This window comes from Rhincodon typus, chromosome 30 (assembly GCF_021869965.1).
Source record: "Rhincodon typus isolate 14 chromosome 30, sRhiTyp1.1, whole genome shotgun sequence".
Lineage (NCBI taxonomy): Eukaryota > Metazoa > Chordata > Chondrichthyes > Orectolobiformes > Rhincodontidae > Rhincodon > Rhincodon typus.
Window position 1 is genome coordinate 37,149,711 of NC_063361.1, and position 19,244 is coordinate 37,168,954.

A 19,244-nucleotide genomic window follows, 5' to 3' on the forward strand; every position below is an offset into this window, starting at 1 on the left:
ATTATTAGCCTATCGCTCCCCCCCCCCCCCCCACAACCCTGAGTGCACTTTACCAGTCACACTGAGCACCTCCTTCCCAAACTCAGCAGCTCAAATTGAGCTTATAGAGACATTCAAACCACCACAGTCTCAGCATCTACTCCAACCCAGTTGCTTAGGGTGTTGGAATAGTGCGTTCAAGCTCCGTCTCGCTGTCAGTCAGTAACACCCTCTCCTCAGGCTGTATCTCCTGTTGACAATGTTCTTCCCATCAATAGTTTTACAGGTCGGACAATGGCCGGAACGATCTGGGAGTGTTGTGCTCGGAGGATGAGCAAAGTCGCACATGTTGGATGACAGCATTCCGCCTCTTCAAGGTTTGTCTGACCAATGAATATGTTTTTGATGAAAACTGGGTGTATGTGAGGGTGGCACACATATCTAAGGCTGAGGCATTAATGATCATGGGGATGTTTCTGGGGAAATCTCAGGGTGGGTGGGAGTTGGAGGGGAGGTGGGAGGCAGTACGCTGTGCAGGGGCACCTTCTGACAGTCCAGGTGTCTTTCAATGCGCTTCCACGCTCACACACACACATGCACGCACATACACACAGACACACTGCACGCACATGTACGCATGCATGCACACAGGCACATACATATGCACACAGACACAGACACACATGCATGCACACACGCACGCATACATGCACACGTACACATTCGGAAACACACACACAAGCACCCACACACACATGCACACACAAATACACATACAGTCAGGATCTACATTGGAAACTGGTTTCGACAGGAAGTGTGTATTTTTATGGGGTAACAGGGGGTGACTGGGATTAATCAGTCTTCTAGGAGCCAGGACAGAGGAGGATTGATTTGATTTGATTTATTGCAGTGACATGTATCTAAGTACAGTGAAAAGTTTTGTTTTGTGAGCAGTACAGGCAGATCATAGAAAACAAGGACATACAGATCATAGGGTGCTTAGGCAGAGAGGGGCATACAGGGTTATAGCCGTACAAGAGGTGGAAAGCAAGATCAACATTAGATCCGAAACTAGAGAAGTCCATATATCAGTCTGATAACAGCAGGGAAGAGGCTGTTCTTGAACCTGTTGGTACATGCATTCAAGCTTCTGTATCTTCTGTCTGATGGAAGAGATTAAAAGATTATTAACAGGGTGGGGGGGATCTGTGAGAGGCCTCCCAACTGTGCTGGCTGATGCTGGGATCTCCACCAATCATACCTGTGTGAATTTTGTTGGGATTCTCTGTGGTAACAGTCTCTTTGTTCTGCAGATGGGTGAGCAGCTCTGCCTCAATTATCAGATAATGCAACAAAAGAAGAAACCGCAATCCTGGATGCAACCATCCATCATGGTGAGTGTGTGCGCCATCCCCTCCTGCCCCCAGCCTCCACCAACCCCTCCTGCCCCCAGCCTCTGCCATCCCCTCCTGCCCCCAACCTCTGCCACCCCCTCCTGCCCCCAGCCTCCTCCATCCCCTCCTGCCCTCAGCTCCTCCATCCCCTCCTGCCCCCAGCTCTGCCATCCCCTCCTGCCCCGATCCCCCTCCTGCCCCCATCCCCTCCTGTCCCAGTGACACATCAGCAATTTGACTCTGCTCCAAGACACAGACTGTGCACCTGAACCACAAATGCAGTCAATCCTGTCAACACACTGCCTGATTATTCAATAATTTCCAGAATCGTTTGATTATTAAGAAACTATTTTCTGTTTTGATGCTTTCTCAGTTTCACTGCTGACAGTTGTGTGAAATTGACGGAACATCACGTTTTGCGTTTATTTCAGAAATGACGGGTATTTTGAAATTTTTCTGACCTCAGCGGGTTTCTCACCAACATGAATCCTTCATTTCATTTCACCCAAAATAAGCAAACAGCAGCTGCTGTACATTCACTGAGCGAGGGTCTGAGCCACACTGACCATCCCCAAGGTCTCAGTTCATTTGATTCAGTTACATTTGAGGCTGGGAAGGGATTTGGAGTTGGGCAGCTCTAGTTATTGGAGGGGGTGTCACAGAACTGGATTAGGAAGTGGAAACCAGTCAGTGTCTCAACTGACTATTAAGTCCTCCTGGAATGAGTGAGTGGGCATGTGAATGACTGAGTATGTGAGTGAGTGAGTCAGTGACTGAGCAAGTGAGTATGTGAATGAGCAAGTGAGTATGTGAGTGAGCAAGTGAGTATGTGAGTGAGTGAGTATGTGAGTGAGCTAGTGAGAGTGACTGAGTGAGTGAGGGAGTTATGTGAGTGTGAGTGACTGAGTGAGCGAGTGAGTATGTGAGTGAGCGACTTTGTCAGTGAGTATTTGAGTGAGTGAGTATATGAGTGAGTGAGTGAATATGTGAGTGAGTGAGTATGTGAGTGCGTGGGTGCCAGTGTGTGTGAATGAGGGAATGAGAAATGGAATAGGGATGGAGGAGAAGCACAAAATAGGATTCTCTGTGATGCTGCTCTTTCTGGATTAATCTTATTGACAGACAATCTAAAGCAGACTTCCACTGAAGGGAAACTTGGCCAGGAGTAAAATGGGCTCAATCAGGTGGGCCTGGGATAAATTGGATGTGGATTAAACAAGGGTGTACATTTAATGGTCAGGCAGCAAATCAAACGGAGGGTGTTCAAACAGACATATAAATCATTGGCGGTGAATGAAGAGCTATTTGTGCTATTGCCAGTGCTGAGGGGCACTGGGAACACAGTGAGGACAGGGTTTGTTTCCTCTGCCCCTCCATTTTTACACTATACTTACAGCATGTATCAGTGGGAATGTTTGGGATGGGTCAATGAGTGACATCTTCTCCATACATGTGACTGACTATGTTCCCATTCATCACCTTTGTCACAGACAAATGTTTCAGAGAGTTGCCTCGTTCCTATGGATTTCTCTGGATGCACAGGGCGAGTAATTGAGAACCCGAAAGAAGCTTCGTCAGTGGCCGAGGAGGAAGCACAGGCTTGGAGGGTACGGATCCCAGTCAGAGTCTCTGCAGATGTTTGATCGATAATTCTGACAGGGCGAGAGAACTGTTCATGTCATCAACCAATAGCACACAGAGTGAGGACATTCAGTCTATCCCAACTCCTTTAAAGACCTATCGAATTAGGGCCAACCCTTTCTTCTCTTTCTTTCCTCATAACCTTGTTTAAAATAGTCTGTTTCAGCTACAGCTGAGCTCTCTCAACAACAGCTTACATTTATAAAGCAGCTTTAATAGAGTAAACAGTCACAAGCCACCCTCATAGGATCAATTATCAATGAAGAACTGACACCAGCTCATTTTAGGAGATATTAACACAGGTGACCCAAAGCTCCAGCAAAAAGATAAATTGTTTTTAAGCAGGTCTGTGTCCATCTGCAGCAAGACCTAGACCATATCCAAACTTGGGTTGATATGTAGCAAATAACACTTGTGCTACGCAAGTGTCACACAAAGACCATTTCCACCAAAAGAGAATCTAGCCATTGCCCGTTGAAATTCAGTAGGATTGCCATCACTGAATCTCACACAATCAACATTGTTATTGAGGTGAACAGAGCTCAACCAATCTGAGCAGGTCAGAGACGCAGAATTCTACAGCAAGTAACTCACCACCTGACTCTCTGAAACCTGTCCACTGTCTGCAAGGCACAGGTCACATGTGTGAAGATGTACTCTCTACCTGCCTGGATGAGTACAGCTCCAGTAGCACTCAAGAAGCTTGACATCATCCAGGACAAAACAACCAGTTTGATTGCCACCAACTCTACTACTTTCAATATTCACTTCCTTCACCATTGATGCACAGTAGCAGCAGAAGGTACTAGCTACAAGATGCACTGCAGAAATTCATTAAGGCTTCTTAGACAACTCCTTCCAAACCCACGACCATGTCCATCCAGAAGGACAAGGGTAGCAGATACATGGGAACACCACCCCCTGCACATTCCCCTCCAAACCACTCACCATCCTGACTTGGAAATTTATTGCTGTTCCTTCACAATTTTTGATTGAAGATTTTGGAACTTAGTTCCTAACATAGCCACATAAGGTTGGGATCAGGAGTAGGCCATTTGGCCCCTTGAGCCTCCTCTGTCATTCAATAAGTTCATGGTTGATCTGGTTGTAGCCTCAGCTCCAAATGGAAGTCTGCTCCCCCTAATTCTCTACTCCCTTATCTCCGTCAGTTTTGAATAAATTTAAAGGCTCAGCCCCCACGCGCTAATGATCCTTTGATAGAAACAAATCTTCTCAATTCTGTCTTAAAAAGAAGACTTCTTATTCTTAATCTGTGCCCCCCAGTTTTAGTCTCTCTCAAAAGTAGAAACATCATCCAGTCTCCACCTTGTCCATTCCCCTCAACATCTTATGTATTTCAATAAATAATCTCTCAGTCTTCTGAACTCGAATGGGTAAAGGCAGAAGCTGTTCTACCTTTCGTCATAACATAATACCCCGCTTCCCAGGAATGAGTATGGAGCATTGTGGGTCTACTTACAGCACATGGACTGCAGCGGTTCAAGAAGGCAGCTCACCACCACCTTCTCAAGGGGACAACTAGGGATAGGCAATAAATGCTGACACAGCCAGTGACACCCACGTTTCATGAATGTTTAAAAAGCGTTAGCAATAACTTTTCCGAGGAAAGAGGCATAGAGATTGAAGAGGGAATTCCGAATCCAGGTCCCAGGCAAGAACAGCTGCTAGTTTAATAAGGATGAAAATTGGGAATGTGTAATGGCCAGATTTGGAGTAATGCAGAGGTCTCTAAAGGTTGTGAGATTGGAGGAGACTGGGGTGAAGCCATGGAGATATTCAGAAATGAGAATGGGATTTTAACATGTGGGGTCCTGCCAAATGAGGAGTTCATGCAGGTTAGTAAGCCCAATGGGTACATATGCATTGATTTGCTCAGATGCAGCAGCAGCGTTTTGGATGAGTTGAGGTTTACAGAGAGTCAAAGCTGTGAGGCTGAATCACAGACAGTTGGAACATGGGGCCTACAGTTTAGGGATGACTGAGGATTTCAGTAGCAGCTGGATAAAGGAAAGGAGCTGATCTTGGAGGATGGTGTGGTCAGTTGTGTCAAAGACTGCAAACAAGACAGGTAGAACGTTGAACTCACTGCGTTCACTGAGCATGCCAGTTAAGATTTTGATTTGTTCAATTTAGTGCTGCTCAAGGGGCAGAAACATAAAGGTACCTTACTGATGTGGACCAGATTTTATCAACATTGGTAACAATGGCCCTATGTCTACATACTGGGTTGATCACAAATGGGGAGAGTTGGGAAGGGATATGGGAATCATACTGGGATTGAGTTTACTTTATAAACTCTGTATCTGGACTCCGACAGGAAGAGTCATCACTCAGGTGGGCATGACTCAATGTGAACACACCCTAAACTCTCTCCACTTCTCTCTGTTATTTCAGGCTGGAACTTCCCAAGTCAATATTAAAGCTGCAGGTATCAGGCAGTAACTGAAAATGAGACTGGCAGTGTTATACGGTATCAACATACAGGATTAACACTGATCCAACTGGATTTAACTGCATGATACAGGGTAACACTAATCCCTGAGATGTTACACAGTGTTGATGCAGAATTACATTGGTCCTAATTTGGATCCAAGCCAAATTTTATATGTACATACAAGCCTAAACTGTCCAGCCTATCCTCATCCCAGGAATCAGTCAAGTGAAATTTCCCTGCATTTTCTAATGCATTTATGTACTTTCTTAAGCAAGAAAACAAAAACTGTAGTACTCCAGATGTGGTCTCCCCAATTCGTTGCACACTTGTCACAAAAGTAATTGGCTGAGGTTGATTGGGAAAATACATTAAAGGCATGACTGTACATAGACAATGGGTAGTCTTTAAAAAATATGACCAACAACAAATATATATTCCTTAAAGATGCAAAAACTCAATAGGGCAGTCAGTTCTGCGTCACAAAGATATATTAAGGACAACACAGCCTTAAAAGAAAACTTATAAAATTGTCAGAAAAAGTGGAAAATTTTTAGAATGTTGCAAAAGAGGTCCAAGAAATTATGATAGGGTTAGGGTTAGGAAGGGGAGAGTAGAATATGAATGCTAGATAGCAAAAGACATAAAAAGAGCTGAAAAAGCATCTGCAGGTTTTTTTTATTCATTTGTGGGACGTGGGTATCTCTGGCTGGGCCAGCATTTATTGCCCGTCCCTAGTTACATAAGAACTAGGAGCAGGAGTAGGCCATCTGGCCCCTTGAGCCTGCCCCACCATTTAATAAGATCATGGCTGATCTTTTTGAGGCTCAGCTCCACTTATCCGCCCACTCACCATAACCCTTAATTCCTTTACTGTTCAAAAATTTATCTAGCCTTGCCTTAAAAACATTCAGCGAGGTAGCTTCAACCGCTTCACTGAGCAGGGAATTCCACAGATTCTCAACCCTTTGGGTGAAGAAGTTCCTCCTGACCTCAGTCCTACATCTGCTTCCCTTGATTTTGAGGTTATGCCCTCTAGTCCTAGTTTTACTTGCTAGCAGAAACAACATCCCTGCCTCCACCTTATCTATTCCCTTCATAATCTTGTATGTTTCTATAAGATCTCCCCTCATTCTTCTGAATTCCAGTGAGTATAATCCCAGCGTACTCAGTCTCTCCTCATAATCCAACCCTCTCAACTCTGGAATCAACTGAGTGAATCTCCTCTGCACCCCCTCCAGTGCTAGTATATCTCTTCTCAAATAAGGAGACCAAAACTGCACACAGTACTCCAGGTGTGGCCTCTCCAGGACCCTATACAGCTGCAGCATAGCCTCCCTGTTTTTAAACTCCATCCCTCTAGCAATGACAGACAAAATTCCATTTGCCTTTTTAATTACCTGTTTCCCCTTGAGAAAGTGATGGTGAGCTGCCTTCTTGAACCACTGTAGTCCACCTGCTCTGGGTTGACCCACAACACCATTAGGGAGGGAATTCCAGTATTTTGACCTAGTGACAGTGAAGGAACGGTGATATATTTCTAAGTCAGATGGTGAGTGGCTTGGAGGGGAACTTGCAGGGGTGGTATTGCCATGTATCTGCTGCTCTTGTGGTCCTAGATGGAAGTGGTCGTGGGTTTGGAAGGTGCTGTCTGAGGATCTTTGGTGAACTTCTGGAGTGTGTCTTGTAGATCGTGCACACTGAGCATCGGTGGTGGAGGGAGTGGATGCTTGTGGATGTCGTGTCAATCAAGTGGCTGCTTTGTCCTGGATGGTGTCAAGTTTCTTGAGTGTTGTTGATCTGTAAAATGAAAACATTTAGCTAACACAAATGTAGTAGCACCATTGCTGCAAAATTAGGAGAATTTATAATGGGGAAGTAGAAAAATAGCAAGAAGTTAAATGATTACCTTGTGTCTGTTTTCACTGAGGAAGATTCAAGAGTTCTCCCAAGATTAGAGATTCAGTTGACTGAAGAGAATAAGGAGTTGAAGGAAAATAGTATTAGAAGTTGTACTGGAGATATTAATGGAGCTAAGAGTTAGTAGGTCCCCAAGACCTGATGGTCTATATCCCAGAGCGTTGAAGGAAGTGGCAATCGGGATAGTCAATGCCTTGGTGATTATCTTTCAAAATTCCATAGATTCTGAAATGATTCCTGCAGATTGAAGATTCAAGAAAGGAACAAGGGAGAGAATAGGGAATGACCAACCCATCATCCTTACCTCAGTAGTAGGGAAAATGATTTGATTTGATTTATTGTAGACGCATGTACCTAAGTACAATGAAAAGCTTTGTTTTGTGAGCAGTACAGGCAGATCATAGCAAACAAGGGCATACAGATCATACAGAATGAGGCATACAGAGTTACAACTGCACAGGAGGTACACAAAGCAAGATCAACATTATTTGAAGTTAGAGAGGTCCTTTCAGCAGTTTAATAGGCAGGGAAGAAGCTGTTCTTGGACCTGTTGGTGCATGTGTTCAGGCTTCCCTATCTTCTGCCTGACGGAAGAGGCTGGAAGAGAGCATTACCAAGGTGGGAGGGGTCTTTGACGATGTTGGCAGCCTTCCCATGGCAACAAGAAATGGAGTTGGAGTCCATGGATGGGAGGTCGGCTTCTGTGATGGTCTGGGCTGTGCTCACCACCTTCTGTAGTTTCTTACTGTCCTGGGCAGAGCCGTTGCCATACCAGGCTGTTGTACACCAGGACAGTATGCTTTCAGTGGTGCATCTTTAGAAGTCAGTGAGGATTTGAGTACAGGAGCAGTGAAATCTTGTTTCAGTTGTATGGAAATGCCAAACATGCTGGAATCTATCATAAAGGGTGTGATAAATGAATACCTAGTTCACAATGATCTGATTGAGCGTAGTCAGCATAGATTTGTGAAAGGGAAATTGTGGGAGTTTTTTGAGGATGTTACAAACAAAATTGATGAAGGGGAATCAATAGACATAATATATTTGGATTTTCAGAAGACTTTTGATAAGCTGCCCCAAAGGAAGCTGGTAGGCAAAGTTAAAGCACATGGAATAGGAGACAGTGCGCTGGTGAGGATTAATGACTGATTAACAAACAGAAAACAGTGTAGAAATAAATAGGTGATTCTCACGTTGCCAGGCTGTGACGAGGTGGTACCACAAGGATCAGGACTTGGGCCCCAGCTGATCACAATACAGATCAATGATTTGGAGGTGGCAACAAAATGTAAGATATCCAAATTTTTGAATGATACAAAGTTAAGTAGAATATGTGATATGAAGAAGATGTAAAACTGTTTCCGGAGGATCTGGACAAACTTGGTGAATGGACAAGAACATGGCAGATGGAATATACTGTGGAAAAATGTGAGGTTATCCACCTGTGTAGGTGAAACAGATGGGCAGAATATTTCTTAAATGTGAGAAATAATACAAAGGAACTAAAGTGTCCTTGTCGATAAGTCACTGAACACTAACATGCAGGTGCAGCAGGTTATTAGGAAAGTTAATGGAATGTTAACCTTTTATTACAAGAGGAGTTGAGTACAGGAGCAGTGAAGTCTTGCTTCAGTTGTATAGAGTCATAGAGTTAAACTGCATGGAAACAGACCCTTCGGTCCAACTGGTCCATGCTGACCAGATATCCTAAATTAATCTAGTCCCATTTGCCAGCATTTGACCCATATTCCTCTAAACCCTTCCTGTTCATGTACCCATCCAGAGGCCTTTTAAATGTTGTAATTGTACTAGTTCCCACCACTTCCTCTGGCAGCTCATTCCATACACGCACCACTCTCTGCGTGAAACAGTTGTCCCTCAGGTCCCTTTTCTTGGCTTTTCACCCCACCCATGCCCTCATGATTTTATAAACCTCTGTAAGGTCACACCCTGCTGCACCCCCCCCCAACTGTGACACTCCAGGGAACAAAAGCCCAGCCTATTTACCCTCTCCCTATCGCTCAAATTCTCCAATCTCAGCAACATCCTTGTAAAAACCAAGATAACTGCAGGTGCTGTAAATCAGAGGATTATGGGGCGGCACGGTGGCTCAGTGGTTAGCACTGCTGCCTCACAGCACCAGGGACCCGGGTTCAATTCCAGCCTCGGGTGACTGTCTGTGTGGAGTTTGCATGTTCTCCCTGTGTCTGCATGGATTTCCTCTGGGTACTCCAGTTTCCTCCCACAATCCAAAGATGTGCAGGCTAGGTGGATTGGCCATGATAGATTGCCCATAGTGTTCAGGGATGTGTGGGTTATAAGGGGACGGGTCTGGGTGGGATGCTCTCAGGGTTGGTGTGGACTTGTTGGGCCGAAGGGCCTGTTTCCACACTGTAGGGATTCTATGAGGAATAGTGACCAGACTCAAAACATTAACTCTGATTTCTCTTCACAGATGCTGCCAGACCTACTGAGCTTTTCCAGCAATCTCTAGTTTTGTTTCTAACATCCTTGTAAATCTTTTCTGAATCCTTTCAAATTTAACAACATCTTCCCTTTAACAGCAAGACCAGAATTGAACGCAATATTCTAAACTAGACGAACATGAGGCTGGAAGAACACAGCAAGCCAGGCAGCATCAGGAGGAAAGGAGAAGTCAATGTTTTGGGTATTACCCTTCTTCAGGGTCCCAAAAGTATTCTAAAAGTGATCTCACCAAAGTCCTGCACAGCTGCAACATGACATCCCAACTCCTATACTCAACACACTGACCAATGAAGGAAGCATGCTAAATGCCTTCTTCACCTCCCTGTCTACCTGCGACTCCACTGTCAAGGATCTGTGCACCTGCACCCCTAGGTCTCTTTGTTTGGCAACACCATCAAGGGCCCTACCATTAACTGTATAAATCCTGCCCTGGTTTGCCTTACCAAAAGGCAACAGCTCAGATTTATCTAAATGAAACTCTATTTATCACTTTTTGGCCCATTGACACATCTGATCAAGATCCTGTTTTATTCTTAGGTAACCTTCAGTGTCCACTGAACAGCCAATTTTGATGGCATCTGCGAATGTACTAACCCTACCTCCTAAATTCAAATCTAAATCATTTATATCAATACAAAAAGCAATGGACCCAGCACCGATCCTTGTGGCACACTGCTGGTCACAGGCCTCCAGACCAAAAAACATCCCTCTACAACTACCTTCTGTCTCCTACCTTCAAGCCAATTTTGTATCCATTTGGCTAGCTCCCCCTGGATTCCATGTGATCTAACCCTTGCTAACCAGTCTACAATGCGGAACTTTGTCAAATGCCATGCCGAAGTCCGTATAGACAACTCTATCTTCAACAATCTTCTTTGTCACCTCTTCAAAAAAACTCAATCAAGTTAGTGAGACACGATTTCCCATGCACAAAACCATGTTGACTATCCCTAAACAGTCCTTGCCTTTTCAAATGCATGTAAATCCTGTTCCTCAGAATCGCCTCCAACAACTTACCTACCAGTGATGTCAGGCTCACTGGCCCTTAGTTCCCTGAAATTTCCTTACCACCTTTCTTAAATAATGGCACCACATTAACCAACCTCCTGTCTTCTGGCACCTCACCCATGGCTGTTGATACAAATATCTCAGCAAGGAGCCCAACAATCTTTTTCCTAGCTTCCCACAAAGTACTGATCCTGGGGATTTATCTACCTTTATGTATTTTAAGACCCTCAGCTCTTCTGTAGTAAACTCTTTTCAAGACATCATTACTTATTTCCCCAACTTCCCTAGCTTCCATGTCCTTCTCCACAGTAAATACTGACGCAAAATATAGGAGCTTGTTTAGACCACACCCCTGGAGGACAACGTGCAATTCTCATTTCCACATCTCAGGAAAGATATTATTTCCATGTAGGGAGTATAATGAAGGTTCATCAGACTTGTTCCAGGGATGGCCAGGACTGTCCCAAGAAGAGAGAGTGGGCAAATGGACTTGTATTCTCTAGACCTTTGAAGAATCAGAGGTGATCACATTTGAAATTTGCAAAATACTTCAAGAGATAGACAGGGTAGATGTAGGTAAGATGCTCCTCTGGCTGGGGAGTGTAGGATGAAAGGGCATAATTTAAAATAATGAGGGATACCTTTTAGTTCAAAATTGAGGCGAAATATTTTTATTCAGAGGGTTCTGAACCTTTGGAATTGTCTACGGCAGAGGACTGTGGAAGCTCAGTCTTTCAGTTTGTTTAAAGTAGGGATTGATGGATTATGGATAATCACTGGCATAATGGATCATGGGAACGAAGTGGGTAAAAGACATTGAAGTGTTTGATCAAACGTGACTGTATTAAATAGCAGAACACGTCCTATGTTCTTTACATTTATACTCAATTCTGTTTGCAGTAAATGACAATATTCCATTTGCTTTTCTAATCACTTGCTGATCTTTTGTGAATCATGTACCGTGCACCTCGATCCCTCTGCACCTCTGAGTTCTGCAAACTCTCTGTGTTTAAATAAAATGCTGCTTTTTTTATTCTTCCTGGCATAGTGAACAACATCACAATTTCCTACATTATACTCCATCTGACAACTTTTTTGCCCAATCACTTAATCTGTCCATATCTCTTTGCTGTCTCCTTATGTCTCTTCCAGATTTTACTCTGTGTCTGTACCTTTTACAAACTAAATTTATCCCTTGATTTTTGCAGAAGAAAGGAGCCCAGAGGCACAGCTTGCCCAGCCCATGCCAAGGCTCAGTACTCAGTGCAGGTGAGTTACCGTGAAGGTAAATGTCTCTGGGTAAGTACAGCTGGAAGCATAAAATTACCAAGAGATGTTAATAATTACAGTAAACAGAAAAGCTGAAGCACATGGGAATCAATATAAGCAGTGTGAATTCATCAACCTTAGAGCCAAAAAGGACTGGATAAGGGACTTGGTAAACATGAAAAGTTGAAAACAGTGGAGACCCAAATAGATTTAAATCTGTGTCCCCTGATGGGTTTCCTCTGGTGCTCCAGTTTCCTCCCACAGTCCAAAGGTGTGCAGGTTAGATGGATTGGCCATGGGAAATTGCCCATAATGTCCAGTCCAAAGGTGTGCCTAGGTGCCAGTTCTGAGGAAGCGTCACCGGACCCGAAACATTAACTCTGTTTTCTCCTTCATAGATGCTGCCAGACGTGCTGAGCTTTTCCAGCAACTTTGTTTTTGTGCCCAGGTGGGTTGGCCATGGGAAATGCAAGGTTCCAGGATAGGACAGGAGAGGTCTGGGTGGGATGCTACTCAGAAGGTCAGTGGGGGCTCAATGAGCTGAATGGCCTGCTTCCTCACTGTGCAGATTCTGTGATTGTATGATTCTATGGTGTTCCACCCATGTCAGTGGAAAACATTGTTCATTTACTCTACCTTAATGATTTTGGATGCTATTAAATCACCTCCTAACTTTCTGTGCTCTAGGGAAAACAACCCTAGCTTTTCCAGCCTGTCCACATTCACCAAGGTTTCCCATCCCTGTGACCATTCTGGTAATTCTCCTCCACACTTTCTCTATGCGAGAAATTTTTGTTATAGTATCAATTTATTAAATAAAGTTCTCAAAAATGAAGTGGAGTCTTTCTGATGATTTGTGCGAAACCAAACATTAACAACCAAATCAGGTTTTCATGAGTATGAAAACTGCAAACCAGCAGTAACGCAGCTTCACCCAATTGTCCACAGCTGCAGAAAAAAAACACGTCGCTCATTTCTGATCGTAAACCACAAAGAGTTAGAACAAAACTCCCAGAAATAAACCTGTCCGTAGGAATGAGAAGAGGCCATTCAGCCCCTGAAATCTGTTACTCTATCCCGTTCAATCATGACTGATCAATATCTTAGCTCCATCTAATTGTCTGGTTCCAAAATTGTTAGTAGCCTCACCCAACAGGAACCTATATGACTCAGTATTCAAATGTATAACTGATTCCCAATTCAACAGCTTTTATTGAGGAGAGGAAGACCCAACTTGAGATTATATTGATTGAATGCCAAAAAGTCAGGGATTTCTATTTCACTCTGCTTTAAACCTGTTTAAAAGTAGATTTCAGATCTCCATTGTTAGATTGTAGAAAGTGTGTTAAACATTCAGTGAAATGTCAACACTAATGCAAAGATCTTAAGTGACAGGAGTAACATTTATCCTGGATTGACGGTGCAGTGTGTGCGCACAGAATGGGTTTTGAAGGACTGAATGGTCAGTGCTTCTTAGAATCTTAGCAATTCCTTATTTTTTTTTTAACTAGGGTCATTTCAGCCACAGAAATGTGGGAGATTGTGCTTCCTCTCTGTCTCTGTCACTCTCTCTTTCTCCTTCCTATCTATCCTTTTTTTCTCTCCATTTCGCCTCCCTTTCTCTCCACCTTTCTCTCTCTTTGTGTGGGCCTCTCCATCTGCCTCTTCCTTTCCTTCTCTCTTTGTCTATTTCTCTTTCTCTTTCACTTTCTGTCTGTCTGTCTCTGTTACCCTGTCTCTGTCTCAGTCCCTCTGTCTGACCCCCTCTCTCTATCTGTTTTTTTGTTGCCCTCTCTCTCTATCTCTCTTTCTCTCTATCTCTCCACTTGTGCTTATTATGAAGGTTTTTCCCCCACCTACTCTCAAGCTTACAAAAATCTCTTTGTCAGTGGAGAAACAGTAAGAGGTGTTGTTGCAGTTATCTCTTTTTCTATCTTATAATGTGCCGTAACAGGAACCCAGAAACACTGAAAGCCCCATGTGATTATTGAGGGTGCAGAGGGACCAGGCATTAGGCTACCACAATCTAATGAATTCTGCAGGAACTGTGATTCTATGAGAGTCAATCCAATCTCCATTTAAACCTGAGGATGGTCCAGATAGAGGTGGGTGAGGAGCACTGGGGGAACCATCACAGGCACTGAGAGAACATAAGAACCATGAGCAGAAGTATGCCATTCAGCTCCTCAAGTTTGGCCCACCAATTCATCTCAACCTGGCCTCCGTTTCATTTTCCTGCCAATTCTCCATTATCCTTCAACCTATTACTAATTAAAAATCTGTCTGTCCTAAAATTTACTCAATGTCCCAACATCCATCAAACTGTGGGAGGGTTAATTCCACAGATTCATGACCCTTTGAGAGGAGTAATTTCTCCTTATCTCTGTTTTAAATTTGCTACCTCTTATCCTAAAACTATGACTTCTTGTTCTAGATTGGCCCACATGAGGGAACATCTTTTCTACGTCTACTTTGTTTATTCCCTTTAGCATCTTATATACCTCAACTAGATTTTTTTTCATTCTTCTAAACTCCACAGAGTAAATACCTGAACTGCTCAATCTCTCTCCATAAGATAAATCCCCCATATCTGGAATCAATCTTGTGACCCTCCTCTGAACTACTTCCAATGTAACTACATCCATTCTCAAGTAAGGGGTCCAGAACTCTCCCCAATATTCCAGCTGCAGTCTCACTAATGCCTTGTACAGTTGCAGCAACTCTTCTCTACTTTTATACTCTATTACTTCAGCAATAAATTCCAAAATTCCATTTACCTTCCTTATTAGCTGCTGTAGCTGCATGCTAGGTTTCTGTGCTTCATGTGTGAGGACACCCAGAATACTCTGCACTGAAGCATTCTGAAATTTCTCTCCATGGTGATAATAAGTTGCCTTTCTAAGGCCTACAGTGAGGTATGTTGTGCTAATGTTTTATAGACTAGTGTTGATTGCTGCAGCAGATATATTGCTGGTAAAAAGATGAGTTAGGAACAATGTTTGAGATGGGATAAGTGCATTAACAGTTTCCTTTGTCATGGATCTAGCAATACACAGGAGTCAGCCCTGGTTTCATGGACGGATCTCGAGAGAAGAAGCTCACAGACTGATTATCCAACATGGTCACATTGATGGGTAAGGACATAGCGGGGGGCGGGGGGCGGGGAGGAGGGGGCAAAGGCAAGAATTATTTCAGTTCAGAGGAATTTTGCAAATGAACAGTGGGTGAGAGAGCCCATAATCTGAAAGAGAGTGAGGAATTCAATGATTACAGATAATTACAAGAGGAAGCCAGCTTGGAGTTCCCTGGGTGGGTGAGTAAGTGATGAATTCACAGAATCGCACCTCAATAACTAACTGCCTGCTAGAAAGGTGCACTCCCTTTTGAACCCTGTCTCATAGGGACTGTTAGACTATTGGTCCAGTTTGGAAAATTCCAACAAATATGTTAACTAAATTAACTAAGCAAATAGTGTCATTTGTTTCTGCTCCATCAACACCCCACTGATACAAAGCAAAGGGTCATTTTAACCCGCCCCCAGAGGTCACTCAGACTGCTCATTGGCCACTTTGTACTATCATCCACCACTCAAACCATCCACACATTTCTTACATGAAAGACTTTTTATCTTCTGTCTCACTGGTCTCCTTTTGATCCTCAGTTCTCCCATTGCTCTCCTAGCCATTTTTCTGAGTCTTCTATTGTCGCAGGTCCTGAGGGCATCCAAAAACCTCTGCTGCCCATGGATCCTGTCTCACAGCAAGTTCCTTTCTGTATTGCCCCAGATCTCAGTGAATGACATTGATACCTCAAGTGTAAATTACTTATCTATGTTCTAAAATCCCTCCATGGTCTTGTCCCTCACTCTCCTCAGCCCCACAACCCTTTGAAATTTCAGTTCTCCTCAAACTCTAGCCCCTTGAGACTCCCCGTTTAATTATTGCATCATTGGTGAAAGCCTGGGACAGAAGCTCAGGAATTTCCTCCCTAAATTCTCTCCCTCCCTGCCAACTATAAGCTCCTTAAATTGTGCCTCTCTGACTACATTGGTGTCCTTGCATCTTCCTGTACAGGATTCAGTGTTACATTTTAGTTGCGATATTGCAAGATTCACTTTCAGCCTTTGTAAGTTTGACAGTTTGCTGTAATATTGTGAATATTCCAGCAGTATTGCTGATGGTCATGGATTGAACAGGAAGAGGAAACAGGAATAAATGGCAGACTTTAATGAGAAATGACTTTAGTTTCAGTATTGCACTGAATTTCAGAGGGGTATTTATTTGTGTCCTTTTCTCTTGATGCAGTGTTTTCCTGATTAGAGAGAGCCAAAGGACACCCAACGGTTTTGTGCTGACAATCAGCCACCACCACAAGACCAAGCACTTCCTGGTTGTTCCGGTAATTTACGCCTGCACAATTATTCAGTGATGATGTTAAATGTTTCTTCTGCTCATGATCCCACAGAATCATTACAGCACAGAAGGAGGCTATTCAGCCCATTATTGTCTGTACCAGCTCTTCAAATGAGCCTTATTAACGAGTGCCAACCTCATGCCTTTTCGACATCTCCTTGCATCAGTTTCTGTTCAAATAATTATCCAATAGCCTCTTGAATGCTTTAGTTGAACCTGCCTCAGCCACATTCCAGGCAATGCTTTCTATACCCTAATTACTCACTGTGTGAAAAACTTTTTCTCATATTACTCTTGCTGCTTCTGAAGATCACTTTTAATCTATCGCTGTCACAGAGTCATGGAGCTGTACAGCATGGAAACAGATCCTTTGGCCTGACTCATCCAAGCCGACCAGGTATCCTAAATTCATCTAGTCCCATTTGCCAGCATTTGGCCCCACCTCTAAACTCTTCCAATTCATGTACCCATCCAGATGTTGTAACTGTACCAGCCTCCACCACTTCCTCTGGCAGCTTGTTCCATACACACACCACTCTCTGCATGAAAAAGTTGCCCTTTTATATCTTTCCCCTCTCACCTTAAACCAATGCTGTCTAGTTTAGGACTCCCCCACCCCAGGGAACAGATCTTGGCTATCCATGCCCCTAATGATTTTATAAACCTTGATAAGATCATCCCTCAACCTCTGACACTCCAGGGAAAATAGCCCCAGTCTTTTCAGCCTCTCCCTATAGCTCAAACTTTCCAAACCTGGCAACATTCTTGTAAATAACAAGATGTAGAGCTGGATGAACACAGCAGGCCAAGCAGCATCAGAGGAGCAGGAAGGCTGATGTTTCGGGCCTAGACCCTTCTTCAGAAATGGGGGAGGGGAAGGGGGTTCTGAAATAAATAGGGAGAGAGGGGGAGGCAGATAGAAGTTGGATAGAGGAGAAGATAGGTGGAAAGGAGACAGACAGGTCAAAGAGGCGGGGATGGAGCCAGTAAAGGTGAGTGTAGGTGAGGAGGTAGGGAGGAGATAGGTCAGTCCAGGGACGACAGACAGGTCAAGGGGGCGGGATAAGGTTAGTAGGTACGAGATGAGGGTGGGGCTTGAGGTGGGAGGAGGGGATAGGTGGGAGGAGGGACAGGTCAGGGAGGCGGGTCAAGCTGGGCTGGTTTTGCGATGCAGTAGGGGGAGGGGAGATTTTGAAGCTTGTGAAGTCCACATTGATACCATTGGGCTGCAGCGTTCCCAAGCGGAATATGAGTTGCTGTTCCTATAATCCAGTGAGAGTCAGTGTGTGTGGGACTGTACCCCAGTGAGAGTCAGTGTGTGTGGGACTGTACCCCAGTGAGAGTCAGTGTGTGTGGGACCGTACCCCAGTGAGAGTCAGTGTCTGTGAGACTGGACACCAGTGAGAGTCAGTGTGTGTGGGACTGTATCCCAGTGAGAGTCAGTGTGTGTGGGACTGTATCCCAGTGAGGGTCAGTGTGTGTGTGGGACTGTACCCCAATGAGAGTCAGTGCGTGTGGGACTGTACCCCAGTGAGAGTCAGTGTGCTAGAACAAACAGAGTTGTTATCTCTGGTTTGTTACCCGTGCCACGAGCTAGCGAGGCGAGGAATAGGGAGAGAGAGCAGTTGAACACATGGCTACAGGGATGGTGCAGGAGGGAGTGATTCAGATACCTGGATAATTGGGGCTCATTCTGGGGTAGGTGGGACCTCTACAAACAGGATGGTCTACACTTGAACCAGAGGGGTACCAATATCCTGGGGGGGAAATTTGCTAATGCTCTTCGGGAGGGTTTAAACTAATTCAGCAGGGGGATGGAAACCTGAATTGTAGCTCCAGTGTACAGGAGGTTGAGAGTAGTGAGGTCATAAATAAGGTTTCAAGGTCGCAGGAGTGTACCTGCAGGCAGGAAGGTGGTTTGAAGTGTGTCTACTTCAATGCCAGGAGCATCCGGAATAAGGTGGGTGAACTTGCAGCATGGGTTGGTACCTGGGACTTCGATGTTGTGGCCATTTCGGAGACATGGATAGAGCAGGGACAGGAATGGTTGTTGCAGGTTCCGGGGTTTAGATGTTTCAGTAAGATCAGGGAAGGTGGTCAAAGAGGGGGAGGTGTGGCATTGTTAGTCAAGGACAGTATTACGGTGGCAGAAAGGATGTTTGATGAGGACTCGTCTACTGAGGTAGTATGGGCTGAGGTTAGAAACAGGAAAGGAGAGGTCACCCTGTTGGGAGTTTTCTATAGGCCTCCGAAAAGTTCCAGAGATGTAGAGGAAAAGATTGCAAAGATGATTCTGGATAGGAGCGAAAGTAACAGGGTAGTTGTTTTGGGGGACTTTAACTTTCCAAATATTGACTGGAAACGCTATAGTTCGAGTACTTTAGATGGGTCAGTTTTTGTCCAATGTGTGCAGGAGGGTTTCCTGACACAGTATGTAGATAGGCCAACAAGAGGCGAGGCCACATTGGATTTGGTACTGGAAAATGAACCAGGCCAGGTGTTAGATTTGGAGGTAGGTGAGCACTTTGGTGATAGTGACCACAATTCGGTTACGTTTACTTTAGCGATGGAAAGGGATAGGTATATACCGCAGGGCAAGAGTTATAGCTGGGGGAAAGGCAATTATGAGGTGATTAGGCAAGATTTAGGATGCATAGGATGGAGAAGGAAACTGCAGGGGCT

At 44.3% G+C, this 19,244-nt stretch overlaps 1 protein-coding gene across 1 annotated transcript in view; it reads left to right on the forward strand.

Annotated features, from left to right (window-relative positions):
• The window catches only part of LOC109932218 (growth factor receptor-bound protein 7-like), a 63,584-nt gene that overhangs the window by 34,625 nt on the left and 9,715 nt on the right, over positions 1-19,244 (forward strand). The window contains exons 3-8 of the mRNA XM_048614431.1: positions 258-356; positions 1,293-1,373; positions 2,864-2,980; positions 12,090-12,150; positions 15,197-15,284; positions 16,455-16,548. Coding sequence (XP_048470388.1) covers positions 258-356; positions 1,293-1,373; positions 2,864-2,980; positions 12,090-12,150; positions 15,197-15,284; positions 16,455-16,548 — 540 coding nt within the window. The remainder of the gene's footprint in view (positions 1-257; positions 357-1,292; positions 1,374-2,863; positions 2,981-12,089; positions 12,151-15,196; positions 15,285-16,454; positions 16,549-19,244) is intronic.